Source organism: Salmo salar, chromosome 11, assembly GCF_965601325.2.
Source record: "Salmo salar chromosome 11, fSalSal1, whole genome shotgun sequence".
Classification (NCBI taxonomy): Eukaryota; Metazoa; Chordata; class Actinopteri; order Salmoniformes; family Salmonidae; genus Salmo; species Salmo salar.
The window spans coordinates 36,481,294-36,494,500 of NC_138301.1; the positions used below are offsets into that span (position 1 = coordinate 36,481,294).

At 41.4% G+C, this 13,207-nt stretch overlaps 1 protein-coding gene across 1 annotated transcript in view; it reads right to left on the reverse strand.

Moving 5' to 3' along the window:
• The window catches only part of LOC106562715 (lamin-B3), a 26,545-nt gene extending 17,070 nt beyond the window's left edge, over nucleotides 1-9,475 (reverse strand). Inside the window, exons 1-2 of the mRNA XM_014127704.3 lie at nucleotides 8,714-9,475; nucleotides 315-471 (exon numbers count right to left, since the gene is read on the reverse strand). Coding sequence (XP_013983179.2) covers nucleotides 315-471; nucleotides 8,714-9,078 — 522 coding nt within the window. The 5' untranslated portion in view covers nucleotides 9,079-9,475. The remainder of the gene's footprint in view (nucleotides 1-314; nucleotides 472-8,713) is intronic.
• Between the last annotated feature and the right edge of the window lie 3,732 nt (nucleotides 9,476-13,207).

Here is a 13,207-nt window from a genome sequence, read left to right on the forward strand (position 1 = left end):
TAAACCTATGGCTAGCCAAACTAGTTAGCTTTAGACTATTTAAAAAAAAATTATAACAGGAGAATCAAAAGGTTGAATCAGCGCATCTCTAGGCAGAATATACTTTGTTTTGTCTGATGCTGTTTAATGCCTTTTGCGTTGTCACCCACTCCTTCTCAGAGCTGCGTTCACACCTGACACAGAACCTGATGCATAACACTGTCAAAATGCTGCAAAAACATCTGTATGTGGTGTTGGTTTAATTGTATTTAACTTTAAACAAAACATTAAATTAACCTCACTAGAAGGCCTATAGATGGCAGTCTAGTCCTTACATTGGCCACCTGGGCCTGTAGGTCAGTGACGTCATCCGCCTGTCTTCTGTTATCTGCCAGTTGATTGGCCAGCTCTGCGTCTTTAGAGTTGAGAACCGCCTCCAAGTTCCTCCACTGACCCATGGCCATGTTACACTCTGCTTCCTTCTTCTGGTTCCTGGTAGGATGAAAAAGAGAGGACAGGTGGTTACTATGGTTCCTGGAAGGAGGAGAGATGAGAGAAGACAGGTGGTTACTATGGTTCCTAGAAGGAGGAGAGATGAGAAAAGACAGGTGGTTACCATGGTTCCAGGAAGGAGGCAAAAGTGATAGAAAGAAGTGAGAGGTCAGGAAGGTTAGTATGCTTCCTGGAAGGAGTGAAGAGAGATGACAAGAGACGAGAAGATATGGCTTCCATTGTTCCTGGTGGGAGGAAAAAGAGATCACATTTAAATTTGAGTAATTTAGCAGACGCTTTTATCCAGAGTGACTTACAAGAGCATTTTGGGTTAAGTGCTTTGCTCAAGGGCAGATCGCCATATTTTTCATTTAGTCAGCTCGGGATTCAAACTAGCAACCTTTCATGACTACAAAATTCAGGTTAGCCTACTATGGTGTTACACGGACTACCTATTAGTGGGACTAGGTCCCCATCTAGTGGCCTTCATGTGTATTGCACCTAGAGTATGTGATGCATTGTCTACTATCCATCCTAGCGTTGTTTTTTGAACATGACTGAAGTTAAAGCGCAACTGAATGCAAGAACCAACTTATCTGGTTAAAATGTGGCATTAGTCAAACATGTATTCCAGTGTAAAAATTGACAAAAAAGTGTAAGTATGATAATTTTGGCCATAAAGTCAGTATTATTCCAAAACAAAATAGTGTGATATTTGTCTAACGAGTTCGTCACGACTTATTTGGGGTTGGGCTTTGATTTCGATCATGCCTACTATAAAGGAATTGTAGCGCCTATGGCAAATTGTCATGCACCAAGAAGCAGCTGTGCTGATTGTGTTCTTTGGTATGATTAGATAGAGCGTAGACAGACCTGCCCACATTACCCAGCACCACATTACCCAGCACCTCGGACTTGTTTACATAAGACAACACATTGCCAAATGGTGGAGTTCGTTTTGCATGGCCCCAGGAGCCGATGCCCCGGGTGGGTGGAGATTTCACATTAAGGACCAATGGAATGGTCTAAAATGAGCAAACTCTGCCTACCCGGGGGCACCGGGCCATGCAAAATGCCCTTGATCATTATGTTGAAAGAAAACTTGGCCCAGAAGCCCTTTATGAAGTGGCCACTTGCTGTGGTGTTTGATAGGGATCACTAGTTTGCCTAGTGGTTGACTTGGACTGAAATAGGTGCCGGTAGCCTACTCCTTTAGGGTGCCGGTACTGTTTATATTTAGGTGCAGGAACTCCATAATGCTTTTGAGCTAATATTCTATTTGAGGTGCAGGAACTCAAGCAGTTGACCTCTTGCCCAAGTCAAGCACAGTCTGAGAATTGACTGGAGATGATGCGTGCACTTGTATCCCAACTGCCACTTGTCAACATTCCAAAATTCTGAACCCATTAGCAAGCATCTTGTATCCTGCCATGACTTTCTTTGTTATTTTTATTTGATTTAACTAGGCAAGTCAGTTAAAACTTCTTACGGCTTGAATCCCGTTAGCGGGATCGATATGATGACAGCCAGTGAAAGTGCAGGGGTGGCAAATTCAAAACAACAAAATTCTCAATTAAAATTCCTCAAACAAACAAGTATTATACACCATTTTAAAGCTTTGCTTCTTGTTAATCCTGCCAGTGTCTGATTTCAAAAAGGCTTTACGGCAAAAGCAAACCATATGATTATGTTAGGTCAGCGCCTACACACACAAAAACACAGCCATTTTCCAGCCAAAGAAATGATCCCACAAAAAACAGAAATAGAGGGAAAATTAATCACTAACCTTTGATGATCTTCATCAGATGACACTCATATGACTTCATGTTACACAATACATGCATGTTTTGTTCGATAAAGTTCATATTTATATAAAAACAATCTCAGTTTACATTGGCTCGTTATGTTCAGTAATCTTTTGCCTCCAAAAACATCCGGTGATTTTGCAGAGAGCCACATCAATTTACAGATATACTCATAAATGTTCATGAAAATATAAGTGTTATACATGGAACTTTAGATAAACTTCTCCTTAATGCAACCACTGTGTCAGATTTCAAAAAAAGCTTTACCGAAAAAGCAATAATCTGAGTACAGCGCTCAGACACAAAAACATGCCAAACAATATCCGCCATGTAGGAGTCAACAATAGTCAGAAATAGCGTTATAAATATTCACTTACCTTTGATGATCTTCATCAGAATGCACTCCCAGGAATCCCAGGTCCACAATAAATGTTTGTTTTGTTCGATAAAGTCCATCCTTTATGTCCAAATACCTCCTTTTTGTTCGTGCCTTCAGTTCACAAATCCAAATTCAGGACGCGCATGTCAGATGAAAACTCAAATTTCCATTACAGTTCGTAGAAACATGTCAAACGATGTATAGAATCAATCTTTAGGATGTTTTTAATTGTAAATCCGCAATAAAGTTTCAACCGGAGAAATCCTTTGTCTTCAGAAATGCAATGGAACTGAGGTTCCTCTCACGGGAGCGCGCATACCTGAGGCTCATGCCCTGCTGGCAGTGTTCTGACTCCAGTAGCTCTTATTCATCCCCACTTTACAGTAGAAGCCTTAAACAAGGTTCTAAAGACTGTTGACATCTAGGTTTAGCCTTAGGAAGTGCAAAATGACCCCACAGACACTGTAGTTTGGGTAGGGAATTAATTGAAGTCCTACAGACCACTTCCTGTCTGGATTTTTTCTCAGGTTTTTGCCTGCCATATGAGTTCTGTTATACTCACAGACATTTACGTCATTTAGCAGACGCTCTTATCCAGAGCGACTTACAAATTGGTACATTCACCTAATGATATCCAGTGGAACAACCACTTTACAACTATATCTTTTTTTTTGGGGGGGGGGGGGGGGGGGTTAGAAGGATTACTATATCCTATCCCAGGTATTCCTTAAAGAGGTGGGGTTTCAGGTGTCTACGGAAGGTGGTGATTGACTCCGCTGTCCTGGCGTCGTGAGGGAGCTTGTTCCACCATTGGGGTGCCAGAGCAGTGAACAGTTTTGACTGGGCTGAACAGGAACTGTGCTTCCGCAGAGGTAGGGGGGCCAGCAGGCCAGAGGTGGATGAACGCAGTGCCCTTGTTTGGGTGTAGGGCCTGATCAGAGCCTGAAGGTAGGTCCAAGGGTGCCAAACCCTCATCCCACATCAGCATTCAAACAGTTTTAGAAACTTCAGCGTGTTTTCTATCCAAATCTACTAATAATATGCATATCTTAGTTTCTGGGAGTGAGTAGCAGGCAGTTTACTCTGGGCACGTCAGTCATCCAAGCTACTCAATACTGCCACCATCCATAAGAAGTTAAGAACAAATTCTTATTTTCAATTATGTCCTAGGAACAGTGAGTTAACTGCCTTGTTCAGGGGCAGAACGACAGATTTTTTTACCTTGTCAGGTCGGGGATTCAATCTTGCAACCTTTCGGTTACTAGTCCAACGCTCTAACCACTAGGCTACCTGCCACTTTACATGATTCACTATAAAACAGTGCCAGAAAGACGCATACTAATAGAGAGAAAGTTGAAAAAACATAACGGCACCGAAGCACATACCTGCCAGTGATTTGATAGGCTGATTTATCTAACGTGGCTTTCCTGCTCAATGTGCCTGCTAGCTAGCTTCATTGACAAACACAGATGGAACTTAGCCTGCTAGTGATTTTGGCCTCTGTTAAACAGCGTGTAGCTTATGCTTCATTTACAATCGTTTGCCAGCTTGCTGATTAAGGTTGGAACGAATCAGTCCTGTGCAGCTGTTGTTTATTCATGTTCTGTATGATGTCATGTTTCATGTTTTGTGTGGACCCCAGGAAGAGTAGCTGCTGCTTTTGCAACAGTTAAATGGGGATCTAAATAAAATACCAAATAAATAGCTCTGTGTGAGCAGCAGCAGACTGGATATTCTTCTGCATTGCACTGCTAGTTTTCATGCACATTTTTGAACTTGAGAAATACTGCACCAAACACCTAGCTAGGATGTAAAATTGCACAACAAAAATGTCCTCGGCAAAAACGTCAAAATTAACTACAGATTTCTTGATTCATCTTAGATCAATTGTGACTAATTTGGGGAAGTGGTAAGCTAGTGGCTCCGTTGTTGCTATAGTGTCTCAAAAGCAACAAATGAAAAAGAGAGAAATTATTTCATAGAGAAAAACTGCTCCCTTGGACCTTATTTTAAGAAAAAATATATTTCAGTCTTGAAATCAAATTTTTCTTTAAAAAAATGTAAGTCCAAGGGTGCCTTTTTCACCTCAATATCCAACATTTCTGGGTAACAATTAAGTACCTTACTGTGAACATTTTATTTGAAAACAGAAAAAAAAAGATATCTAAAATAGCTTCTTAGCAAAGAGTAATTTCTCAAGCAAGAATTTTGCTAGGACTGTCAGAGTGGTCTGAATGGGGAGGGGAAAATTGACAACTATCTGTTATTGGCAGAGAGGCTTGGAACTCTTTCTGATTGGTCTATTAACTAATTCACAGCATGGTGATGTAACCATGGAAGGCCAAAAACCTCATCCCACCAAAACAGGCTGAAATTTCAGGCGGTCTTTCAAACAACTTTTACCGTAAATTCCGGACTATAAGCCGCAAATTTTTTCCCAGGCTTTGAATCTCGCGGCGGGCAGTATTTGCACGGCCGGATAAAAAAACGTACCCGATTTAATATGGTTACTACTCCTGCCCAGTAACTAGAATATGCATATAATTAGTAGATTTGGATAGAAAACACTCTAAAGTTTCTAAAACTGTTTGAATGGTGTCTGAGTATAACAGAACTCATATGGCAGTCAAAACCCTGAGACAAATCCTAACAGGAAATGGAAATCTGATGTGTGGAATAACTTTTGCCATTGAAACACACAGGGGCTTATTAATCATTTAGCACTTCCTAAGGCTTCCACTAGATGTCACCAGTCTTTACAAAGTGGTTTGAGTCTTCTATGGTAGAAACTGACCCAAAGAGAGGCTTTGGAAGTTGGTCACAGGGGGAGGGCCATTACCATTATGACGCGGGCGCCCCTGGCTACCCTCCCCTTTCGAAACGTTTAGTAAGACAATGCAATCGTCCGCCTTGAATATTATTGAAGCTCTGGTTGAAAAAGGCCCTAAAGATTTATGTTATACAACGTTTGACATGTTTGAACGAACGTAAATATATATTTTTTGCACATTCGTGATGACAAGTGCAGCGCGCCTCGTACATTATGAGTAGCCTTCGGAATGTGCTAACAAGAAGGAACTATTGGGACATAAATTATTAACTTTTTCGAACAAAACTACATTTGTTGTGGACCTGGGATCCCTGGAAGTGCCTTCTGATTAAGATAATCAAAGGTAAGGGAATATTTACAATAGTATTTTTGATGGTTGATGGTTCCAAGATGGCGCTAACATGTATCGCCTAGCCTATTTTTCTGAGCATACCACGTCGTTTATTGCAAAGTGTGATTTCCCAGTAAAGTTATTTTTAAATCTGGCAATGCGTTTGCATTCACGAGATGTTAATCTATAATTCTTTGAATGACAATATTAAATTTTAACAATGTTTTTGAATAGTAATTTTGTAAATTGTAGCGCTAATTCACCGGAAGCATTTGAGGGAAAATATTTTCTGAACGTCATGCGCCGATGTAAAATGCTGTTTTTATATATAAATATGAACTTTATCTGATGAAGATTGTCAAAGGTTAGTGCTGCATTTAGCTGGGTATTTGTGATGCATGCTAGTTGCTTTGAAAATGGCAGTGTGATTATTTCTGGCTGGGTACTCTCCTAACATAATCTAATGTTTTGTTTTTGCTGTAAAGCCTTTTTGAAATCGGACAACGTGGTTCAATTCAGGAGAGGTGTATCTATAAAACGGTGAAGTTATAGCATTTATGAGGTTTTGTATTTCGCGCGACGCGATTCCACTGGCTGTTGACTAGGGTGGGACGCTTAACAATGACGCGACTAATATATAGATTTTTCCCGCTTTCAATTTTTTTTTCAAAAAAAAAAAAAAACACATTCTGTGACATGCTCAGTTTTTTGGCGGCATGAAGCTTTCATTAGACCAATGAAATTGCCGAATGGGTTAAGGTCAAACAACTTTTTTGTTTACTGTTTAGATTAAATCGAGCGCTCTCAAACTTCCCATCATTCTGATTACGGTAGTCATTTTGTCACCCTCATCATGGCAAAGACACGGAGAAATGCATATGATGCAGCTTTCAAGTTGAAGGCGATTGATCTGGCTGTTGGAAAAGGAAATAGAGCTGCTGCACGGGAGCTTGGTCTTAATGAGTCGATGATAAGACGTTGGAAACAGCAGCGTGAGGAATTGACTCAGTGCAAAAAGACAACTAAAGCTTACTGCTAATTTTTTATTTTTTGTTACAAGCCGTGTTTCGTTAAAGCCTGTGTAAAGTTCATTTGTTTCAATGTACCGGTAGGCACCTGCGGCTTATAGACATGTGCGGCTTATTGGGTGTGGCTTATATTCAGGTGCGTTTAATAGTCCGGAAATTACGGTACACTAAAAGTGCATTATCATTTTCACAAATTCACAGTATTAGTCCAACCTCAGTGTGAAAATGTATATAAAACTCAGGAAAATCCCATTTGACTGCACTGAGCCTTTAAATGAGCAACAGAAAGACAAGGGGAATCACTGAGTTCAGTCGCCCTTTAAACCTTAGCTCCGACTCTTTGCCATTATTACTACACAAACACCTGGTGGGAGGAAAAGAGATGACAGAAGACAGGTGGTTGCTATGGTTACTTGTAGGGTAGGATAGAGATGACAGAAGTCTGGTGGTTACTATGGTTCCTGGTAGGATAGAATAGAGATGACAGAAGTCTGGTGGTTACTATGGTTCCTGGTAGGATAGAATAGAGATGACAGAAGTCTGGTGGTTACTATGGTTCCTGGTAGGATAGAATAGAGATGACAGAAGTCTGGTGGTTACTATGGTTCCTGGTAGGATAGAATAGAGATGACAGAAGTCTGGTGGTTACTATGGTTCCTGGTAGGATAGAATAGAGATGACAGAAGTCTGGTGGTTACTATGGTTCCTGGTAGGATAGAATAGAGATGACAGAAGTCTGGTGGTTACTATGGTTCCTGGTAGGATAGAATAGAGATGACAGAAGTCTGGTGGTTACTATGGTTCCTGGTAGGATAGAATAGAGATGACAGAAGTCTGGTGGTTACTATGGTTCCTGGTAGGATAGAATAGAGATGACAGAAGTCTGGTGGTTACTATGGTTCCTGGTAGGATAGAATAGAGATGACAGAAGTCTGGTGGTTACTATGGTTCCTGGTAGGATAGAATAGAGATGACAGAAGTCTGGTGGTTACTATGGTTCCTGGTAGGATAGAATAGAGATGACAGAAGTCTGGTGGTTACTATGGTTCCTGGTAGGATAGAATAGAGATGACAGAAGTCTGATGGTTACTATGGTTCCTGTTAGGATATAATAGAGATGACAGTAGTCAAGTGCTTATATGCTTCACTTCCTGAAGGGAGGGATTAGAGATTGTTTTTTATTCTGGGTATAATTTAATTGTTACTTTTAATGTGGATGTTAATACATGGCATATGGTTCTATTGATATTAGGCTACTATTATGATATTGTGGTTATTAAACCAAGACATAGCAGAAGGATAATAATAACAGGAGGATATTCTCATGCTTCTTATTAGGAAAGAAAGATGACAAACCAAATCTCTCTGAGGTCTCTTCCTCAAAGGTAATCATGGATATGCCTTACTATCTGTAGATCATGTCGTGCAAAGACAAACATTATATTATCATAAATGGGGAACCCCACTCTCAAAGGGAGTCTAAGGGGAGTTGGGATATGCAAAAAACACATGAACAATTCACACGTGTATAATACACAGTTATATATGGGTGAAATAGGAAAAATATAAGCACCCACCTAATTATTATTATTAAAAATGAGAATTTGCGATTATCAATAATAAACAAAGGCTACACATTGATTTTTGTAGAATTTAACTTAGAAATGCATCATTAGCTTAGTTCAACTATCGTACCCTATCCCAAAATATAAACTTTTTACTTCAACAATTTAGGACTAATTGCAAACTAACACTTTATGCTATTTTTATAAAAAACGGTGGATCTCAACAATCAATGACAACAGCGTGAATGCACAGGACAAACATAGATACATAGATTGGTTTGTATGTTATCATATCTAACGTTACCTGGCTTGTAGTTTGTTATGCTCTTCAGAAAGATGACCCATCTCTATCTGCAGCCGGGCCCTATCGTTAGCCAGCACGTCCAAGCTCTTCCTCGCGTCGGCCAACTCGGTCTCGTACAGCCGCCGAACGTTGGCCGTCTCCCGGGTCGTGGACTCCTCTTTCTCCTCCAGGAGAAGCAGCATTGAGGACTTGTCATTCTCCAGCTGGCGGACCCGCTCTATGTAGGCGGCCAGGCGGTCGTTCAGGTGGCTAAGCTCCTCTTTCTCCTGGCTTCGGGAGAGCCGGGTTGGGCTGGTGCTGGACGGGCCGGCGCCGCTTCGTCCGGAGGAGCGAGTTGAGCGACTGGTTGAGGTAACTGAAGCCATGGTGCGTTCTCATGTGACTGCATGCAGTGTTGCCAACTAATTTTCAGGGTAAATTGCTAGAGGCAGGTTGATTTGTTGCTAAAAGTTGCTAAATGACGTTGTCACGCAACTGCGTCATTACGTAGAATACACAATAACGTTACTCAAATTGACTGGCCATTTCGGCAAAAACTATGATTTGACATTTGTTCAGGTACAGACTCCCACTATTTTCTGTACTTCTGGCTGTACATTTTTGATTGAGGCATGTTGATTGATGTTGTAAGTTCTGTACAAGATCAAACATTCGTGACCAACTATATTCATTGGGTTTGGCTCGTCGAACCCGTACTACTGCTGCTGCAGTCAGCCACCAATGATTTGCAATTTGCTGAAATTGCTGCTGGCCTGCTGCTGCCTGTGCACGAGCTGAGCACCTGCTGCTGAGGTCACTCACAATGCACTTTTGCAGGCAGGCACATGTGTTGTGACTGAGTTCGTGACAGAGAAAATCGTTTTTGTGTCATTTAGAGGGAAAATGCGTGCATTTTAACGTTTGAGACACTTTTCAAAAGTTCCAAATACATTTTTAAAAGTAGCTAAATTTGTTGCTAGGTGCTGTTTGACAAAAAGTTGCCAGGGTAGTCTGAAAAGTTGCTAAATTGGCATCACTGACTGCATGCGCTGGGTTTGGGCTGAGTTTGCACCAATTATTTATATATACACTAGATGATATTTAGGGGGATCTGTGTTGAAGCCACCGTGCCTCCATCTTGGCAATCCCCCAACGTTGTAAAACATGTAGGAAGCTATGGAGATGCATTTATTAATGTCTACATTCGTTTTTGCCACATTTATTATATTACATACACCTTAATGCATACTTTTAAATTAATTTTATGTGAGCTAAACATACAAATAAAACATTACAAAAAATATAAAAACATTACAAGTAAAACAAGTATAATTTTTAGAGATAGCTAATGTTACTGTCCCCAACATCCCAAAATAAGTACTTAAATACATGTAATTTTGTCCTTGAAACAATTAATTGAAATACTGTAGAATTCCATTCATTCCTGTGGAGGACTGCTCCCACTGGGGTGTGCTCTCAATGGCCAATAGATAGAATTACATTCCAGGATTTATATACATTATTTGTTTGCACTGAGTTCTTCTTCTTCTTCTCTTCTTCTTCTTCTTCTTCTTCTTCTTCTCCTTCTTCTTCTCTGGTATAATGGTGGTCTGGAAACAAACGTTTGAGGTGAATGCTGACACCTACAGTGCTGGAGGTGGTGGCGCAGAGTAATGGAGAATAAATTAATTAGAGGTTGACCGATTAATCAGAATGGCCGATTTCAAGTTTTCATAACAATCGGTAATCGGTATTTTTGGCCACCGATTTGCCGATAAAAAAAAAAATATATATATATATAATTTTTTTTTTTCTTTCTATATAATCTTTTTTAACTAGGCAAGTCAGTTAAGAACACATTCTTATTTTCAATGACGGCCTAGGAATGGTGGGTTAACTGCCTTGTTCAGGGGCAGAACGACAGAGTTTTACTTTGTCAGCTTGGGGATTCAATCTTGCAACCTTACGGTTAACTAGTCCAACGCTCTAACCACCTGCTTTACATTGCACTCCACGAGGAGCCTGCCTGTTACGCGAATGCAGTAAGAAGCCAAGGTAAGTTGCTAGCTAGCATTAAACTTATCTTATAAAAACAATCAATCAATCAATTATATCCTGCCTGTTTGGCCCTGTCCGGGGGTATCATCGGATGGGGCCACAGTGTCTTCTGATCCCTCCTGTCTCAGCCTCCAGTATTTATGCTGCAGTAGTTTATGTGTCGGGGGGCTAGGGTCAGTCTGTTACATCTGGAGTATTTCTCTTGTCTTATCCGGTGTCCTGTGTGAATTTAAATATGCTGTCTAATTCTCTCTTTCTCTCTTTCTGTCTTTCTCTCGGAGGACCTGAGCCCTTGGACCATGCCTCAGGACTACCTGGTATGATGACTCCTTGCTGTCCCCAGTCCACCTGGCCGTGCTGCTGCTCCAGTTTTAACTGTTCTGCCTGCGGCTATGGAACCCTGACCTGTTCACCGGACGTGCTACCTTGGCCTTTCTAGGGAGTTTTTCCTAGGGAGTTTTTCCTAGCCACCGTGCTTCTTTCACATGCATTGCTTGCTGTTTGGGGTTTTAGGCTGGGTTTCTGTACAGCACTTTGAGATATCAGCTGATGTACGAAGGGCTATATAAATACATTTGATTTGATTTGATTTGATTTGAATCAATCATAATCACTAGTTAACTACACATGGTTGATGATATTACAAGTTTATCTAGCCTGTCCTGCGTTGCATATAATCGATGCGGTGCGCATTCGCGAAAAAGGACTGTCGTTGCTCCAACTTGTACCTAACCATAAACATCAATGTCTTCCTTAAAATCAATACAGAAGTATATATTTTTAAACATGCATAGTTAGTTAATATTGCCTGCTAACATGAATTTCTTTTAACTAGGGAAAATGTGTCACCTCTGCAACAGAGTCAGGGTATATGCAGCAGTTTGGGCCACCTGGCTCGTTGCTATTTCTTCCTAACAAAGACAGCCGACTTCGCCAAACCGGGATGATTTAACAAAAGCGCATTTGCGAAAAAAATCACAATTGTTGCACGACTGTACCTAACCATAAACATCAATGCCTTTCTTAAAATCACTACACAGAAGTATATATTTTTAAACCTGCATATTTAGCTAAAAGAAATCCAGGTTAGCAGGCAATATTAACCAGGTGAAATTGTGTCAGTTCTCTTACGTTCATTGCACGCAGAGTCAGGGTATATGCAACAGTTTGGGCCGCCTGGCTCGTTGCGAACTAATTTGCCATAACATTGAATGTTGTGCAATGTAACAGGAATATTTAGACTTAGGAATGCCTCCCGTTAGATAAAATATGGAACGGTTCCGTATTTCCCTGAAAAAATAAACGTTTTGTTTTTTCGAGATGATAGTTTCCGGATTCGACCATATTAATGACCTAAGGCTCGTATTTCTGTGTGTTTATTATATTATAATTAAGTCTATGATTTGACATTTGATAGAGCAGTCTGACTGAGCGGTGGTAGGCACCAGCAGGCTCGTAAGCATTCATTCAAACAGCACTTTTGTGCGTTTTGCCAGCAGCCCTTCGCAATTCTTCAAGCATTGCGCTGTTTATGACTTCAAGCCTATCAACTCCCAAGATTAGGCTGGTGTAACCGATGTGAAATGGCTAGCTAGTTAGCAGGGTGCACGCTAATAGCGTTTCAAACATCACTCGCTCTGAGACTTTGATCATATTACTCCAGTGCTAGCCTCCCTACACTGGCTTCCTGTTAAGGCAAGGGCTGATTTCAAGGTTTTACTGCTAACCTACAAAGCATTACATGGGCTTGCTCCTACCTATCTTTCCGATTTGGTCCTGCCGTACATACCTACACGTACGCTACGGTCACAAGACGCAGGCCTCCTAATTGTCCCTAGAATTTCTAAGCAAACAGCTGGAGGCAGGGCTTTCTCCTATAGAGCTCAATTTTTATGGAATGGTCTGCCTACCCATGTGAGAGACGCAGACTCAGTCTCAACCTTTAAGTCTTTACTGAAGACTCATCTCTTCAGTAGGTCCTATGATTAAGTGTAGTCTGGCCCAGGAGTGTGAAGGTGAACGGAAAGGCTCTGGAGCAACGAACCGCCCTTGCTGTCTGGCCGGTTTCCCTCTCTCCACTGGGATTCTCTGCCTCTAACCCTATTACAGGGGCTGAGTCACTGGTTTACTGGTGTTCTTCCATGCCGTCCCTAGGAGGGGTGCGTCACTTGAGTGGGTTGAGTCACTGACGTGGTCTTCCTGTCTGGGTTGGCGTCCCCCCTTGGGTTGTGCCGTGGCGGAGATCTTTGTGGGCTATACTCGGCCTTGTCTCAGGATGGTAAGTTGGTGGTTGGAGATATCCCTCTAGTGGTGTGGGGGCTGTGCTTTGGCAAAGTGGGTGGGGTTATATCCTGCCTGTTTGGCCCTGTCCGGGGGTATCATCGGATGGGGCCACAGTGTCTTCTGACCCCTCCTGTCTCAGCCTCCAGTATTTATGTTGCAGTAGTTTATGTGTCG